Genomic DNA, 20082 nt, shown 5'->3' on the forward strand with positions numbered 1-20082 from the left:
CAAAGAATAGCAAGAAGAGATAAGAAAGCCTTCCTCAGTGATCAATGCAAAGAAATAGAGGAAAACAACAGAATAGGAAAAACAAGAGATCTTTTCAAGAAAATTAGAGATATCAAGGGGAAATTTCATGCAAAGATGGGCTCGATAAAGGACAGAAAAGGTATGGACCTAACAGAAGCAGAGGATATTAAGAAGAGGTGGCAAGAATACACAGAAGAACTGTACAAAAAAGATCTTCATGACGAAGATAATCACGATCACTCACCTGGAACCAGACATCTTGGAATGTGAAGTCAAGTGGGCCTTAGAGAGCATCACTACGAGCAAAGCTAGTGGAGGTGATGGAATTCCAGTGGAGCTGTTTCAAGTCTTGAAAGATGATGCTGTGAAAGTGCTGCACTCAATATGCCAGGAAATTTGGAAAACTCAACAGTGGCCACAGGACTGGAAAAGGTCAGTCTTCATTCCAATCCCAAAGAAAGGCAATGCCAAAGAATGCTCAAACTACCACACAATTGCACTCATCTCACATGCTAGTAAAGTCATGCTCAAAATTCTCTAAGCTAGGCTTCAGCAATATGTGAATTGTGAACTCCCAGATGTTCAAGCAGGTTTTAGAAAAGGCAGAGGAACCAGAGATCAAATTGCCAACATCCGCTGGATCATGGAGAAAGCTAGAGAGTTCCAGAAAACCATCTATTTCTGCTTCATTGACTATGCCAAAGCCTTTGACTGTGTGGATCACAATAAACTGTGGAACATTCTGAAAGAGATGGGAATCCCAGACCACCTGACCTGCCTCTTGAGAAACCTGTATGCAGGTCAGGAAGCAACAGTTAGAACTGGACATGGAACAACAGACTGGTTCCAAATAGGAAAGGGAGTACGTCAAGGTTGTATATTGTCACCCTGCTTATTTAACTTATATGCAGAGCACATCATGAGGAACACTGGGCTGGAAGAAGCACAAGCTGGCAACAAGATTGCCGGGAGAAATATCAATAATCTCAGATAAGCAGATGACACCACCCTTATGGCAGAAAGTGAAGAGGAACACAAAGGCCTCCTGATGAAAGTGAAAGAGAAGAGTGAAAAGGTTGTATTGAAGCTCTACATTCAGAAAACGAAGATCATGGCATCTGGTCCCATCACTTCATGGGAAATAGATGGAAAAACAGTGGAAACAGTGTCAGACTTTATTTTATTGGGATCCAAAATCACTGTGGATTCTGATTGCAGCCATGAAATTAAAAGACGCTTACTCCTTGGAAGGAAAGTTATGACCAGCCTAGATAGCATATTAAAAAGCAGACACATTACTTTGCCAACCACGGTCCATCTAGTCAAGGCTATGGTTTTTCCCATGGTCATGTATGGATGTGAGAGTTGGACTGTGAAGAAAGTTGATCGCTGAAGTATTGATGCTTTTGAACTGTGGTGCTGGAGAAGACTCTTGAGAGTCCCTTGGACTGCAAGGAGATCCAACCAGTCCATCCTAAAGGAGATCAATCCTGGGTGTTCATTGGAAGGACTGATGCTAACGTTGAAACTCCAATACTTTGGCCACCTCATGCGATGAGTTGACTCACTGGAGAAGAGTCTGATGCTAGGAGGGAATGGGGGTGGGAGGAGATGGGGACAACAGAGAATGAGAGGGCTGGATGGCATCACCGACTCGATGGACATGAGTTTGAGTGAACTCCGGGAGTTGGTGATGGACAGGGAGGCCTGGCATGCTGTGGTTCGTGGGGTCTCAAAGAGTCGGACACGACTAAACAACTGAACTGAACTGAAGATACAGAAGCAAATTGACATGGTCAAATAACTCCAAAGCCAGTTCAATAAACATAGTCCTGCTAATGACCATTTGCCTTTATCCCCCTTCCCACTGAAGGTAAAGTCAAATTATATAAGCATTTCTCCTATGTTTTTCTTTTAAATGAGAAATAATCATTGTAACACCTATAATCAAGACAACTTTCAGACCACCAAGTTACTCTCATTGCCTCTGTGAAAAGGGATTCAAAACTCTGAAAGGAGAGCTCCAAGAAAGTGGCATTTGTTATGAAGCGGAAGATATGAAATTAATCATTTTCAGGAAACTTGCAAAGCAATATATTTCTTATGTATATAATAATCCACATTACAGTTATTGTACACACACTTCAATGGACCATTTATTTTCTGATTGTTTGTTATATGGGACTATATTAGCATAGTGTGGAAGATTTGAGGTAGAAAAGTGAGGTGCTTTTTATGTCTACTTTAAGCTGTTAGTTTTACTTCGTCTTGGGATGTGGAGGATCGTCTTGTAGTGAAATCGAGCTATAAAGACTAAATTGAATTATCCCCATGGAACAGCTGTTAAATCTCCAGGGAATGGGCAGGTCCCACAAGAAAGGAATGACAATTGCAATGGGGATGCTGCAGAAATGCAGCCTGCCAGAGAGGCTTCTGTGCTGAATGTGGCTTGTGCTTCTTTAATTACCTTTTGTAACTGATGGGTATCACCTTAAATTTGTTGTCTGATTTGTTGATTCCCTGCATCTCCTGCTCAACTCCGAACTTTCCCAAACTCAGTAACTGTGAGAGTCTGTCAACACTGGCAAAGGACAAAAACATCATCCTTCTCAAAAGCCCTTACTTAGCACATCTGTGGCTTAGTGACTTGGAACAAAGCTGATTTTGTAGTTGATACCATGTCTTTAGGGGAAACTGTAAGCCTGAGTAGGGGAATAAAACTGTTTGTACATGTAATTAATGGTGCAAACAATTCCTTTCCATGTGGAATTCCTAAAGAAAAAAGACGAAGTGTATAAATGTGTGTGTGTGTGTATAGTGATAGGAAATTTCACCTAAGCAAGGTGATAGAAGCAATTTGGGAGGAAAATAATGTGTTTATCCCACCCTTTAAATTGGGAAGTTTAATACTAATGATTCTTTATCTGCAAAGAACCAAAAATTATTTTTTTTGAATTTTTTCCCAAGTGCATTAATGATAAAATAGATTCTTTATGATTCATATTAATAATACTGCCAATTAAACTCTGAGAAATAAAATATGGTAGAGAAATTTTTGGTAGCTTGGTAAGTACTACAATAGTTTAAAATCAACAAAACATATGTTAAAATTGTAGCTAATGATCCTCCCCAAAAAGGAAATGATGAAAGCTATCAATATTCTTAAATTCATGGGATTTCCCCCTCCTTATTCTCCCTGACTTCCCTTTTTTTGCTCTGTATATTCAATGACTTATTATTTAATATATCTTATCATTTAATATATTTTCTAACATAATTTATGTGTGGAGTTTTCTATGAATGTTGCCAAAGTGTAATAGGGAAAACAAATCTGACTCCATATTGAATCTGTCTCTTTTACGTTAACTTTTATATTCTGTTGCTTTTACTACAAGTTAAGAATGTTGTCCATAGCTGAAATATAGAGGAGAGCCCATTCTCAATGCTCTGCTCATAAAAGATATAACATTTTTTCATTCATATAGATAAAACTTGCCAAACAGAGAATAACATCTGTCTTATTGGAGGTTTGAGGAACAGCATGATCTGACCTATGTGGACAGACGCAATAGAAAAGGATTTTTACACCAACAAGTGTGCAACAGGTTCCCTCCCTCCTACTTTAGCATTAAAAAGTCTAAATTTTAGCTTGGAGAAGATGGTTCTTTGGAACTCCTAGGTCTGCTGGCTTTCTGAAGAAAGTCGCTCTTCTTTGCCCCAAGGCCTCATCCCTCCGTTTATTGGCTTATTGCGAGGCAAGTAGTGCAAGCATGGACTTGATAACAATAGGAATTGGGTTTATTTCTATCTAAGGCTCAGGTTCTCACACTTTTGAAGCCAGTTTGTGAACAACAAAAGTAGCAATGTTTCCTTAAATTCCTTGTGTTTCAATTTGTGATTCCAACTCTTCCCACAAATACAGGTAGTTCTGTTCTTTCAGGTGCGCTGATACTCATATTAGTCTAAGCTAAACTAGAAGACCAGGTTTGATTCCTGGGTCAGGAAGATCCTCTAGAGAAGAGACAGGCTACCCATTCCAGTATTCTTGGGCTTCCCTTGTGTCTCAGCTGGTAAAGAATCCGCCTGTGATGCAGAAGATCCAGGTTTGATCCCTGGGTTGGGAAGATCTCCTGGAGAAGGGAAAGGCTACCCACTCATGGAGAATTCCATGGTCTGGAGAATTCCATGGACTGTATAGTCCATGGCATCACAAAGAGTCAGACATGACTGAATGTCTTCCACTTTCAAACTCCTAGTAATATGTGATTCCACTGTTTTTGCAGATTAAACTCAATGAAATGGGTATGTTATGAAATATTTTGGGGGAATAATATTGAGGAGCAATGGGCAGGAGTATGCTTTCCTGACCTATGCCTAAACAAAATGTCATCAGCAAGTTAATGCTTAGGTTAATTAGTTAATGAATAACATTAGTTCTTCCTAATTTGGTAGCTCAGCTGGTAAAGAATCTGCCTGCAATTCAGGAGACTGTGGTTCAATTCCTGGGTCAGGAAGATCTGCTGGAGAAGGGATAGGCTATCTACTCCAGTATTCATGGGCTCCACTGGTGGCTCAGCTGGTAAAGAATCTGCCTGCAATGTGAATTAGTTAATTAGCTAATGAATAACCTTGGCACATATGGGTAACATTGTCAAAAGCCTGGAGCCTGAGCCATGGACAAGCCTTTTAAAATATTATAGACTTTAACCAAACTGTGATTTTCCACAAGTAAGCTGTTTCTCATGCTGGAATCCAATGGCAACTTAAAAAAAAAAAAAGTGGTAATATATGGAACTTCCAAACATAGAATATTTTTTACACATTATACATATCAAGGAAAAAAAAAATCAAGATCATATAAATTCCAATTTTTCCAGGTAGTCCAGTGATCAGATTGCAAGGAGAAGCAGCATCTACTAGTCAATGATAAGGGGGTCTAGTCTTGTGAAAGCTTTTACAATACTGTTAGTTTAATGGACCTCTGCTTCTAGCAGTATGGAGTAGTATGATTTTCTCTATTTCTCCCACTAAGTACAACTAAAAACTCTTAACATTATATATAAATAAAACCAAGGAAACTTCTAAATGGTGGAAAGAAGAAAGCAAGCATGTATTGGGATCTTGTGACACAAAGAGCAACATCAAAAATTTAACCTCTGTTCTTCAAAATGCCCAACTTTCTAACAACAGCAATAAGTAGACAAATATATAATTCACCAGCAATAGAATTTAATAGAATCTGTGGTTCTTTTGATGCATTTCTCAGGGATAATAGAGATTCATTCAACCCAGTATAGATTCCAAGTCCTGCCCAGAGATGGGACAAACTCATAGCCAGGAACATAGAATTCCGTAGGTACCTCTAAAACATTTGTTTCTCCCAATTACACAGTTCCTACCCACTCAGTCCCTACTGTGCCTCCCTCTCTCCAATTTCACCTGGGAGTCTATTTAGACATCCAAGAGTGTGATGTAAACGTATTATGAGGAACTGCCAGGTGTATGATGGGGAAAGCAAGTCTTAACCACATTGAAGTTTTAGAAATCATCAAGCTGGAATGGATGCTGACTTACCACAGTATAGATCTGATGCTTTCGCCTTTTAGCCAGGTCAATTATATTTACTCCATTGTAGTAAAGGTTTTCAATACATCCATGGAAGTTTTTCTTTAAAAAGGTCCCAGGTTTGCCTGGTACTGGAATTCCTCCAAAACTAAGCTTTATGGAAAAAAAAAAAAAATCAACTTTTAGTTATAAGCTCTAAAAAAGGAGTAAAGAAAAAGGAAAGTAAGCAAGTGAATTTCAGTAGATTCAATTGTAGCATGAGCCAAGTGGCTCAAATAATTATAGATGCCACTTGATTACACATTTAAAAGGATACTGATTAGGCCACGTAAAAATAACTATAATTGCTTGCTTTTTAAGAGCTTATTTTATAAAACTATTTTACATCCTTTCTGAACCAGTCTAATACTAAATACAACAATAATTTACAGAAGGAAGAAAAAAGCAAAGAAAATCAACATCTTTATATTTATCTCTTATGCAAATATCGTAGTACAATCAAAGTAAAACCAAGGGACAAACAAAATATACCTCTATTCAGGCCTAGTTTATTCTGTATTGTATCAAAAACACCTTATCAACACAGCTGTGACTGAAATATTTTATAAAGATAAAATATAGGAAACAATTCAAATATCTCATACATTTATTTAGAGGGAAAAATTGAGAATTGATATAATAGACTCCTACTTAGTTGTCAATAATGGTGCTTAGAAAACATTTGTTGTAAAGTGGAAAATGAGTGGAATGTTGATTTTAAAATGCTGGAGTTATAGTTGGGAGTAAAGTATGATGTCAATAATAAAAAATGGGCTTACAATTTAGATTTGAGGAAGTAGTTGTCTCTGGGAAAGCGATGGAATACTAGTTATCTTTACCACTTCTCCTTCCAGTAAAAATTACTACAAATTGCTTTTGGAAAGAAAATATTCTTTTTAAAACAAACCTGATCTCTTATGAATATTCTTCCTATTTTAAAACAGAAGCAGAGTAGTTTCTATCATCAGGTTTATCCCAATATCATTTAGTGAGTAACCCAGTTTTTCTTCACTGCTTAGAAATGTTACCTTCAGCATATAATACTTAAATCATATGAATGCTTGAGTATATTTTAGAAAGATTTGTTGTCCCAGTGGAAATGTCTTCTCATATGAATAGCTACAGATAAAGCAAAGGCTGTTTACAGATGTCTACTTTTTCCCCATAAATTCCACACTATTTTTTAAAATTGTTTCTTTATACATTTATGATAAGAATGATTCACCCTGCTGCTCATGTCTATTTTCTATTGTTTTACTCTAAGATAGTTATTTTATATTTTGTCTTTTTTAATTTTAAAATTTAATTTCAGAATAATTTTATTTAAAATAGTCTATTGGAAGTTTGAGAATTAACATGGAATTTGTTATTTTCATGAACACATTTACTAAAGAAGAATGTTTTTTTTTAAATATTTCATCTTCCTATACAAGAATTCAGTGTCTTTTACTATTTTCAAAATATTTTTGATAAGGCCTCTCACATAAGGTTATTATTTTACTTTTCTCATTCACATATTCATCATCAACGTAATTCCACTGAATTTCAAGCTTTTAACAATTCCCACTGTATGAAATCTAAAAAACATATTATGCAAATATCAGATCATTATGCTATACAAAACCAGCGTAACATTATATGTCATTTATATCTCAATAAATTCCAGTGTAAATTCCTTGTTTTTTATTAATTAAAATTTTTATTAAGAAAATTATATGCCTATCCTATTGTTTTCACTATCCAGACACCTGTATATTAAATAATATATTTTTTAGCTAATTTCACTGAACTTTTGAAGGTATTAGTCATATGAAATACTTAAAATACTTTCCTCTTTTTACAAGCCAATTTTTATACATTTTTTGTTTCATTGTCCTCACCAGAACTTTCTAAATTATAGCCAAAACAGCAATAAACAATAATTATGATATAGAACATTAGGAAAAAAATAAAAAACAACCAAAAATAACAGTATTTTTGTATATTTCCCAGTATATACTGATTCTGATTCCATATCACATTAAAGAGATACCTCTAATGCCATTTTCCACATAAATTATTTAGTTGCTTACTTATTTATTATTTGTTTGAAATGAGGAATGAATGCTCAGTTTTATTCATTGATTGGTGTTTCAAAAATTCATGTGACAGAATACAGGGTATTTTGCATTTAATCTGTTGGTAGGTTGAATTATATTAATAGATCATAAATTAATAGATTCTCTTTGATTGAACCACATGTGTGTTCTATTTGCCTTGAAATACATGTGCTCCCACTTTAAATAGTAAATGAGTTTGAGCTCTAGTTTTCTTTTGCCAAGTATTTAGATCATGTCTAAATTTGTCTTTCAGTAAAACTCTGGAAGTTTTATCTTTGACTCTATTTAAAAATGACTCATAACTCTTGAGACATATTCTGGAAAAAAAATGAGTTTGCCAATTCTAAAAATACTTTGTAAAAACATTGCTTCGACAATTTCCTTGTTGATTTATTGCAGTATTCCAATATTTTCAATTTGAGTCATTTGCATTAAAAAGAGTCATTTCCCTTTTGTAAATTGCATAAATCAAATTTGTAAGGTAAAAACAGAGTTGACTATTTGTTACCTTTATTTATTTTTTAAAGCACTTTATTATGTTAGAGCAGCTTTTGTTTCACAGCAGAATTGAGAGGAAGGTGAAGAGTTTTCCCACATACTCTGTGTCCCCAAACATGCATAATCTCCTCTCCCATTAACAAAAGCTTCCATCAGTGGTTTGTTTCAATTGGCCATTAACAAAAGCTTCCATCAGTGGTTTGTTTCAATTGGTGGACCTACATTCACACATCACAATCACCCAAAGTCCATAGCATACATTATGTTTTACTTTTGGTATTGTACGTTGTATGGGTTTGGACAAATGTATTATTACATGCATCCACTAGTACAGTAGCACATAGAACAGTTTCACTGCTGTAAAAATCCTCTTTTCTTTGCTAATTCATCCTTCCCACAGCCCCTAATTCCAATCCCTAGCAACCATTGATCTTTTAACTGTTTCAATAGTTTTACCTTTTCCAGAATATCATATTGTTGGAATCACACAGTAAGTAACCATTTCAGATTGGCTTCTTTCACTTAATAATATGAATTTAAGGTTTCACATATCTTTATATGGCTTGAAAGTTCATTTATTTTTTTAGCATTGAATAATATTCCATTGTCTGTATGTAGCACAGTTTGTTTACACATTCACTTGCAGAAAGACATTTTCATTGCTTCCAAGTTTTGACAGCTATGGATAAAGCTGCTGTAATCATTAATATTGAGGTTTTGTGTGGACATAAATTATTCTTTTTATAATTTTAAATATATAATGAAAATTTTGTTCGTTTTTTGGGCCACCTTCAATTTGTGAAAAAAAAAATAATGTTCTGCTTCACTCACCTGTGATTTAAGAAAACATTAGGGCAATATTCAAAAAAGAGAAAGAACAATTTTTTAAAAAAAAATTAAGTAGCAAAAAAGAAAAAGAAACTTGTTTGAAGGATTTAGAGTAGAGTTTTTAAGTCAAACAGTAGGGAGGAGAGTATACATTATAGAATTGTAATTTCCCATTTCATCAAGGAAATAAAACTCTTTCTAGTCTGGGTGGAAGGAAGATATTAGGAAAAAATTAGTGGAGACAAAAGTACCATAGATTACATACCTGTCTTTTTGCTTCTCTCTGGGAAACTGAAACCTGATGACTGGATGCAGTGAATGTGGATGAAGGTCACAAGATAGATTTTGGAAAATGCAAGGAATTATTTCTCCCCTGATTCCTACAACAGTGATGCCTGTAAGCCTGTTAAAAATGCTTCAAATTTATCATGGACTCAGAGTGAATCTTAGCTGCAAGAGAGAGAGGTTAGCAACAGCTATAGGAAGTAGCAGCATAGAGCTTTCTGAGGGTTGGTTCTTAATGGTCTGATCACTGGAGCACTATATGAGGTAGACTGCTGAGGTCCCCCAGGCCATGAAAGCAGGATGGAGAATATGAATGAACAGAGGTCGTCAGTGAGTGTGTAAAGTCCTAGTAACTGATTTGGATGTCCAAATGTTCAGGTGACTAGACCCCACAGCCTCAAGCCATCACCGGTACCATGGACAATGGCTACAGAAGCAGACATTTCATACCCATGCAAGGCTATCCACAAGCCCCCAGTCAGTGAATAGCACATGGAAATGGAAAGAAGGAACAAGTGAAACCCCAATATATCTCAGTACATACAGAATAGTGCAGTAAATTTTAAATAGGCACTTACTAAATGTGACGAGTTGACTCACTCATCAGAGAAAAGACTCTGATGCTGGGAGGGATTGGGGGCCGGGAGGAGAAGGGGACGACAGAGGATGAGATGGCTGGATGGCATCACCGACTCGGTGGACATGAGTTTGAGTGAACTTCGGGAGTTGGTGATGGACAGGGAGGCCTGGTGTGCTGTGATTCATGGGGTTACAGAGTCGGACATGACTGAGCGACTGAATTGAAATGAACTGAACTGAAATTTTAAATAGGCATTAACATTCTAACGTATCATCTAACCTATCAAGGTTAGATTTTTCTGCTACAGAGGAATCAGGGGCTGGTGAATATATTATATTCATGTGGGGAAAGAAGCAAAATTGTATTTCTGCACGTCTGAGTGTGAGTGTAAATTTTGAACCTGTTTTATATTTTAAATATTTCGAGTAGTTGAGAATTTGAGATTATAATTATACTATTGAATTATAGATTTAGTTCATTATCAGATAAGTTAGAATGGAAAACAGTGCTTCATAGATTACTGGTTTTCTTTCCTATGTCTCTAGTAGTAATTTTTCTAAATACTTCATAAATATTTGTAAGCTATACTTGTATACTTCTTAATTGTATATTACTAGTCATATCCCTTAAATCATCTGCATTTATAACTTTATCTGATTTATTAAAATTGAAAGAAAAAAAATCAAAATCTTGCTTTAAACTATGTTTTTGTCCAGCAAGTCACCCAGACTAAGATCACTGCTGTGCATGACCTGGGATGATCAAATGATTATAGCAATTATTTGCAAAAAATGAATATTGATCATTTTTAAACTGTTCTCCTGCTTAGCTCAGCTGGCATCTTAGTTTCACTCAAATTCTGAACACTAACTTTTCTCCTTAAACTCTGCCCATTAGTTTATTCATCTAGCAAACCTAACTGGAAAAGCAATGACCACTTCCTTTAGCCTGGCTCCTGATCCCTGAATCCTAGAAAACATGCAACTCACATCAGGACAGTGTCAGCCAACATCTAATTGCTAGAAATAAGTTGGTTTTTTTTTTTTGCATTTGATTGACTATTTAATATACATACATATCTGTTCCTTATAGGCATTTTAAATTAAGGACCACAAAAATTAGTATTTGTTGTAGTTGTTTAGTCGCTAAGTCGTATCTGACTCTTTGTGACCCCATGGTCAGTAGCCCACCAGGTTCCTCTGCCCATGGAGTTCTCCAGGCAGTAATACTATGGAGTGGATTGCAGTTTCCTTCTCCAGGGTATTTTCCAGACCCAGGATTAATCCTGCATTGGCAGGTGGATTCCTTACCACTGAGCCATCAAGAAAGCCCCCAAGTAATTTTTACAACAGCTTTTATAGTTTTAACCTTAATTTTTATTTTCAACAGTACTAATTTTTGTATCTCTGCTTTAAGTTTGCATAAATTTAATTGATGTGTCTTTGTCCCCAATTCCAACTTTAAAAAAGATAATCATTTTGGTGTTTTCTGCCATTAAGAATGTCAAACCACACATGCCTGGTGTTTGTTTATTAAGCAAATATGAGATTATTAACCACCATTTAGAAAAATTTTAACTGTATTACTACAACCATAAGGATGATCAAATTTGCTTTATTCTATTGTGCTTATTAATTTTTGATTATTTCCTTTTATGATTTTTGCTATGTAGACTGCGTAACATTTAGACATTTTTAAAAATAGACTTAGAAAATAATACCTAGTACATAGATGCAGTTGCAAAAATGACAATGATCTCTGTTCCTTTCCAAGGCAAACCATTCAATATCACGGTAATCCAAGTCTATGCCCCAACCAGGAACACTGAAGAAGCTGAAGTTGAACAGTTCTATGATGACCTACAAGACCTTCTAGAACTAACACTTGAAGAAGATGTCCTTTCCATTATAGGGGACTGGAATGCAAAAGTAGGAAGTCAAGAAACAACTGGAGTAACAGGCAAATTTGGCCTTGGAGTACTGAATGAAGCAGGGCAAAGGCCAATAGAGTTCTGCCAAGAGAACGCACTGGTCATAGCAAACACCCTCTTTCAACAACACAAGAGAAGACTCTACACATGGACATCACCACATGGTCAACACTGAAATCAGATTGATTATGTTCTTTGCAGCCAAAGATGGAGAAGCTATGCACAGTCAGCTAAAAGAAGACCGGAAGCTGACTGTGGCTCAGATGATGAATTCCTTATTGCCAAATTCAGACTTAAATTGAAGAAAGTGGGGAAAACCACTATACCATTCAGGTATGACATAAATCAAATCTCTTATGACTATACAGTGGAAATGAGAAATAGATTTAAGGGACTAGATCCAATATACAGAGAGCCTGATGAACTATGGACTGATGTTCATGACATTGTACAGGAGATGGGAATCAAGACCATCTCCAAGAAAAAGAAATGCAAAAAAGCAAAATGGCTGTCTGAGGAGGCCTTGCAAATAGCCGTGAAAAGAAGGAACGTGAAAAGCAAAGGAGAAAAGGAAACATATACTCATTTGAAAGCAGAGCTCCAAAGAATAGCAAGGAGAAATAAGAAAGCCTTCCTCAGCAATCAAAGCAAAGAAATAGAGGAAAACAATACAATGAGAAAGACTAGAGATCTCTTCAGGAAAATTAGAGATACCAAGGGAACATTTCATGCAAAGATGGGCACAATAAAGGACAGACATTGTGTGGACCTAACAGAAGCAGAAGATATTAAGAAGAGGTGGCAAGAATACACAGAACTGTACAAAAAAGATCTTCACAACCCAGATAATCATGATGGTGAGATCACTCACCTAGAGCCAGACATCTTGGAATCTGAAGTCAAGTGGGCCTTAGAAAGCATCACTATGAAGAAAGCTAGTGGAGGTGATGGAATTCCCGTTGAGCTATTTCAAATCCTGGAAGATGATGCTATGAAAGTGCTGCACTCAATATGCCAGCAAATTTGGAAAACTCAGCAGTGACCACAGGACTGGAAAAGGTCAGTTTTCATTCCAATCCCAAAGAAAGGCAATGTCAAAGAATGCTCAAACTACTGCACAAGTGCATTCATCTCACATGCTAGTAAAGTGATGCTTAAAATTCTCCCAACCAGGCTTCAGCAATACATTAACCGTGAACTTCCAGATGTTCAAGCTAATTTTAGAAAAGGCAGAAGAACCAGAGATCAAATTACCAACATCCGCTGGAACATGGAAAAAGCAAGAGAGTTCCAGAAAAACGTCTTTTTCTGCTTTATTGACTATGCTAAAGCCTTTGACTATGTGGATCACAAAAAACTGTGGAAAATTCTGAAAGAGATGGCAATAGCAGGCCCCCTGACCTGCCTCTTGAGAAATCTATATGCAGGTCAGGAAGCAACAGTTAGAACTGGACATGGAACAACAGACTGATTTCAAATAGGGAAAGGAGTACGTCAAGACTGTACACTGTCACCCTCCTTATTTAACTTATACGCAGAGTACATCATGAGGAACCTGGGCTGGAAGAAGCATAAGCTGGAATCAAGATTGCTGGGAGAAATATCAATAACCTCAGATCTGCAGATGACACCACCCTTATGGCAGAAAGTGAAGAGGAACTAAAAAGCCTTTTGAAGAAGTGGAAGAGAAGAGTGAAAAAGTTGGCTTAAAGTTCAACATTCAGAAAACGAAGATCATGGCATTTGGTCCCATCACTTCATGGGAAATAGATGGAGAAACAGCAGAAAGTGTCATACTTTATTTTCGGGGGCTCAAAAATCACTGCAAATGCTGATTGCAGCCATGAAATTAAAAGACGCTTACTCCTTGGAAGGAAAGTTAGGACCAGCCTAGATAGCATATTAAAAAGCAGAGACATTACTTTGCCAACAAAGGCCCGTCTAGTCAAGGCTATGGTTTCTCCAGTGGTCATGAATGGATGTGAGAGTTGGACTGTGAAGAAAGCTGAGCGCCGAAGAATTGATGCTTTTGAAATGTGGTGTTGGAGAAGACTCTTGAGAGTCCCTTGGACTGAAAGGAGATCCAACCAGTCCATTCTAAAGGAGATCAATCCTGGGTGTTCATTGGAAGGACTGATGCTAAAGCTGAAGCTCCAATACTTTGGCCACCTCATGGGAAGAGTTGACTCACTGGAAAAGACTCTGATGCTGGGAGGGATTGGGGGCAGGAGGAGAAGGGGACGGCAGAGAATGATATGCCTGGATGGCATCACCAACTGGATGGACGTGAGTTTGAGTGAACTCCAGGAATTGGTGATGGACAGGGAGGCCTGATGTGCTGTGATTCATGGGGTCGCAAAGAGTCGGACATGACTGAGTGACTGAACTGAACTGAACTGAAAGTTATTAAAAACAAAACAACAACAAAAACATGTGAGGACTTTGCAGATGGTGCTAGTGGTAACAAATCTGCCTGCCAGTGCAGGAGACTTGAGATGCGGATTCTATCCCTGGGTCAAGAACATCCCCTGGAAGAGGGCATGGCAACCTACTCTAGTGTTCTTGCCTGGAAAATCTCATAAATAGAAGAGCCTGGATCGCTACATTCCACATGGTAGCAAGAGTCAGACACCACTGAAGTGTCTTAGCACACCCACAAGCTATTATTCAGTTCAGTTCAGTTCAGTTCAGTCGGTCAGTCATGTTGGACTCTTTGCGATCCCATGAATCACAGCACGCCAGGCCTCCTTGTCCATCACCGACTCCCGCAGTTCACTCAAACCCATGTTCATAGAGTCGGTTATGCCATCTAGCCATCTCATTCTCTGTCGTCCCCTTCTCCTCCTGCCCCCAATCCCTCCCAGCATCACTATTATTAATTAAACTGCCCATTTATTTTTCCACTGTGAAACACTTAATTCTATTTTGTGGCAACTTATTACAAAATTGCATAAATTTGTATCAGTATCCATCTTCAGCTTTCACAGGGAAGTGGTTAAAATCACTGTCTCTGGAGCTTCTCTTGCTGGATTTAAACCCAGATATTTCTAGAACTTTCTATAGGACCTTGGGCAAAATACCTGTTATGAGATTAATTTTCCTTTTACATAAAATGACGATAATGATAATACTGATCTCATATAAACAACATAGCTTGATTGGATTAACGTGAGAATTAAAAGATTTCCTGTCAAGGGTCAAGCACTTACTATACAGCATGAGGAACTGTATTCAATATGTAAAATCTAACAATGGAAAGTAATCTGAAAAATAATTCTGAAAAAGAGTACACACAGCCACACACACATGTATAATTTCGCCGTATATCTGAAATTAACCCACTATAAATCAACTATACTTCAAAAATAAAAATAACACAAGATTTCCCAGCCTGAGGTCTTCTGAAGGATTCTTGGCATGTTACCTTTGCTGTTTGCAGAATTGTTCTTCCCAGCAGCAACATTTCAATTAAGAGATTCTTCCAAAATGGTATTTTGCAGTTTTATTTTCAACAATTTCTTAATAAAAGCTATATGGATACTAACTTTGCTAATGTTTTGCAGTCTGAAGTTTGAAATATTTTACACGGATATTTTACATCAAGAGCAATTAAACTAAGTAACTTCCCTCCTAAATCCTGTAGAAATTTCCTTCTGGTTTTTAGATTTTCAGAACACTGGAACTAGATATGTTGTGTCTGTCTTTGAAAAGGATGTTTGATCATTTATAGCTTCATATTCATTTGAAAGGGGGAACAAAAGAAAGAAAGAGAACTTGCTAGAACCATCTGATCGGTATCTATTTTCAATTTTTTTTTTTTTTCTTAATTTAGGAAAACTAGTCACAGTAAAGTTGAATGTGAAATGTGTGTCACCTTTTCTTTGGGTAGAAGGCACATTTCAGGCTCACTGTCATCAGCATTCTTCTAGTTCAGTCAGCATTCTTAAAAGTATTGTTTACTTTTGTTTATTTCTTTGATTTCCTAGGTATCTATCCTAGAATGATGGAGCTTTTCTCAGTTATTTCAGTGGCTGTGCTGTATATTCTTTTCACTGTCTCACAAATATATCACCATTTTGTTTGTAATTGTCCATGTAAAATTCCCATGGTCAGACGAACTGACATGACTGATAGTTGGACACAACTGAGCACACACACACTTCCTTCAAACTTGAGTCTCCTTGAATTAATCTTTGTTTTTAAGCCAACCCTGGTTGTATGCTACAAACCTCTTCATTCACTGCTTTGATTGTCTAGGGTGAACTTGATATGATTTTGCCTTGCCATTCAGACCTGAGCATATTTCATCATGTGGGTCAGAGGGGAAGATATTGATGGTATTAAATATTTCAGGACACATCATTCATATGAAGAAGGAAGGCTTTCAGTATATATGTCAGAAAGCTGCAAATGCAGCTTCCTCTCGAACATGGGCTCTGATAACACAACATACTTGTGATACTGTAAGAGAACCAGATGCCCTGAGCTAGTTCTTTCCAGAAAGCAATATGACAAATTCATTATTTTTCTTGTTGTTGTTAAGTCCTGGCTTAAATGATGTTATCTCACCAATCCCTGAAAGTGAAAGTCTCTCAGTCGTGTCCAACTCTTTGCAACTCTATGGATTATACAGTCCACGGAATTCTCCAGGCCAGAATACTGGAGTGGGTAGCTTTTCCCTTCTCCAGGGGATCTTCCCAAACCAGGGGTAGAACCCAGGTCTTCCACATTGTTATCTTCTTTCTTACTGTGTAATTCACTAACTTGTTATGGGTATCGCTTATAGATTGTCTCTCCTGCTAAAACTCACCCATCACAAGGGTAAGTGTTTGTTCTTTTCATTAACATATTCCAAGCACTTAAAATGAAGCCTGATATATAATAGATGCCAAATAAATATTTGTTGAGTATTTTGGTATATCTCTCTAAAAAAAATGTTTCTCAAGGACATGGACCACATCTTGTTTCTCTTTGAATATTTAATGCAAGAGGTATGATTCAAACATAAGAGATTTCACAAATATTTGTTTTCATACAAAAGAGAACACTAGCAATTTATTTCTAAAATTGTTTTACCTTATTGTCCTTTTTGTCAATGTGACTGCTTTCATTTCTTGTCTTCTTTGTTTATGCTTGGGAAATTGCATGTTGAGCCTTTTATTGTTCTTAGTGGTCAAGAAAACCAGGTGTTTGATTGTAAAGTTTCACTTACAGTCTGAGTGTCTTGGTCCATCCGGAAACCTGATGAGTTTTCTGGTGTCACAGGTGGGCTCCAATTGGTTAAATCCCAGGAGAAAGCTTGCTTTGATGTTAAATGTATGAGGCCCTAGAAACTGCCACTCTGTCTTCCTTTGATCTCATTCCTCTTCTTTTGCCTGGCATTTGCTTGTCTCTTTTTCCATCTTTGATGTTACTTCTCTAGCAATGAGTTCCTTCCTCTTTACTAGTTTTTTTCTCTGGCTCTGTTTGAATTTGAGAGTCTTCTTATTCTAAAGATTCCTTTTTCTGTCAGACTTGGATTTCTGATACATTTGAAGTTTCTCATTAGTGAATATTTGTCTCACTTTTGTTCTGATAGCCTATTTTGTAATGAAATGTCTGTGAAAAAGGAACCAAACAGCTGTCTTTTTTTTTTCATGCTTTAAAACTTGCACTGGCTTAGTGTTTGTTAAACATAGAGATCATGGCCCTTCTGGAGGAAGATTGTCAAAGGTGCATGAATTTCTGCCATTTCAAAAAAGACGAGAGAACCCAATTTTCTTGTAGTATCTCTTGATTTTTAAACTTTGGCCTAAATTCAAATAGTTAAAATAGAAAAATGCCAAATGGGCCAAATGAAATGAGGATGGTCCAAATCTTTTTCAGTGTGACCTTTCTGTGGCTTCTGCTCTACTGTCTGATTTGATCAATGGCTCAGGTGGGAACTTCTTCGGAACTTCTGATCTTTATTTACTTTTGAAGGACTTATTTTTGTCACTACTTTGAGAGGAGTTGATTGGTAACATTTTCAGTTCTTTATTGCTTCCATATATAACCTGTTGCTTCACAAATTATTTCAGCAAGGTACAATTGTCCATTTGGTAAGGAAAAAAAAACAAGTCATATCTGACCCAGACGCAGCCCAGTGTTGAATAGCAGGAAATATTGATCCTGAAAGCCCTCCTTATTTACATAAAGCACCTCATTCATGGACACACTTCTTGCCTGTGTTCAGATTCAGTTACCCACCTTCACGCTGGCTTTGACTCCTGATCCAAACTCAGTTGTTTCCCCTTAACACTTTAGTTGAATCTGCCTTCAGCATCTCTCTTGGAAAATATTTTTTTAAGTAATAATAATAGTGGTATTTCAATAGGCACATGGAAATATGCTCTATAGCACTAGTTATTAGAGAAATGCTAATCAAAATTACAATGAGGCACCCCTTCACATCAGTCAGGATGGCTAACATCAAAATGTCAACAAGTAATAAATGCTAGAGAAGATGTGGAGAAAAGGTAACCCTGCAGCCATTATGGAGAATAGTATGGAGAGTCCTTAAAAAACTAAAAACAGAGTTTCCATATAACCAAGGTATCCTATTCTGGGGCATATATTCAGAGAAAACTATAATGCAAAAAGGAACATGCACCCCAATTTTCATAGCAGCACTATTCACAATAGCCAAGACGTGGAAGCAACTTTATCAACGGATGAATAGATAAAGATGTGATACATATGTGTGTGTGTGTATATATATATATACAGCAGAATACCACTAAGCCATAAAAAGAATGAGGTATTGCCATTTGCAGACACAATAATGCAACTTAAGATTATTAAGTCAGAAGGAAAAAGACAAATACCATATGATATCACATATATGTGGAAACTAAAACACGACACAAATGAACCATCTATGAAGCAGAAACAGACTCCACAGACATAGAGAACAGACTTGTGGCTGTCAAGGGGGAGGGTCTGGGGGAGGGTTGGACTGGGAGAGGGTTGGACTGGGAGGTTGGGATTAACAGACGTAAACTATCACATAGACAACGGGTAAAAAACAAGGTCCTATTCTATAGCACAAGATACCTTTGGTATCCTATGGTAAACCATAATGGAAAAGAATATTAAAAAAGAATATGTATATATGTGTGTATAACTGAATCACTTTGCTGTACAGTGGTAATTAACACAGCATTGTAAATCAACTATATTTCAATTAAAAAAAATAGTCTCATTTACTGACTAGTTTCATATACTGGGCCCTAGGCTTAGAGTTGGACTGCAAGGAGATCCAACCAGTCCATCCTAAAGGAAATCAGTACTGAATATTCATTGAAGGACTGATGCTGAAGCTGAAACTCCAATACTTTGGCCACCTGATGCGAAGACCTAACTGATTGAAAAAGACCCTGATGCTGGGAAAGATTGAAGGCAGGAAGAGAAGGGAATGACAGAAGATGAGATGGTTGGATGGCATCACCAACTCTATAGACATGAGTTTGAATAACCTTCAGGAGTTGGTGAGGAACAGGGAAGCCTGGCATGCTGCAGTCCATGAGGTCACAAAGAGTCAGACATGACTGAGGAACTAAACTGAACTGGTGCTTAGAGTTTGCTTTCACTAGTTTTTTCTCCAACTGTTAAGTTAGCTATTGCTATTTGCTCCACTTGAAAGCTAAAGAAAATGATGGCATACAGAGGTTTAGCAGCTTGACCGAGGTCTTACAGTCAGCCCATCCAGTTCTTCCATCTGGAGTTCCATCTCTTCACCATTATATACATGGCCCCTCGCCAGCTACTTTTATTTCTGGTCCATCGAGGAACCCACTCTGTGAATCATCACCAGTACAGGTTGAACAACTGGTTTTGTTGGCCTGAAGGCTTCTCATTTTTTAAACTAAAAGTCCGAGGCTCACTGACACAGTGTGCTCTTATCCTAGGCAGACTGGCACATACTTGGTGAGCCTTCTGCATTCCCTTCCATGGGGAAAAAAAGAAGAGATAGACAAGTATAGCAGCAGAAATCCCCAATATCTTCTGAAAAGATCATCAGCCCCTCCTATTTTCCCTGCCAGAGCCACCCTATGCTCTCCATCTCCTAGCAAGTTTTCACCAGGGGCTAGATTCAGAAAATCTTTCTAAGTATTACTGTGAGTGCTGTTCTCGGCCCAAATCTAGTCCATTGCTAGTCGAGCCTTCCCTTCTATTAATGTGTATTTTTATAGAGTCTGACACAGCCTGATTTGCTC

The 20082-nt window shown here is 37.1% G+C and overlaps 1 protein-coding gene across 2 annotated transcripts in view; it reads right to left on the bottom strand.

Moving 5' to 3' along the window:
* CNTNAP5 (contactin associated protein family member 5) overlaps positions 1-20082 on the bottom strand; it is a 1080786-nt gene that overhangs the window by 521129 nt on the left and 539575 nt on the right. The window contains exon 7 of one of the 2 annotated variants that reach the window (XM_055397661.2): positions 5596-5739. In XM_055397661.2, the coding sequence (XP_055253636.2) occupies positions 5596-5739 (144 nt within the window). The remainder of the gene's footprint in view (positions 1-5595; positions 5740-20082) is intronic. The other variant, XM_088842198.1, reaches the window with a different exon arrangement.

Source organism: Moschus berezovskii, chromosome 2 (assembly GCF_049115385.1).
Source record: "Moschus berezovskii isolate FMDL1 chromosome 2, NW_MosBer_1.0, whole genome shotgun sequence".
NCBI classification, from domain to species: Eukaryota; Metazoa; Chordata; class Mammalia; order Artiodactyla; family Moschidae; genus Moschus; species Moschus berezovskii.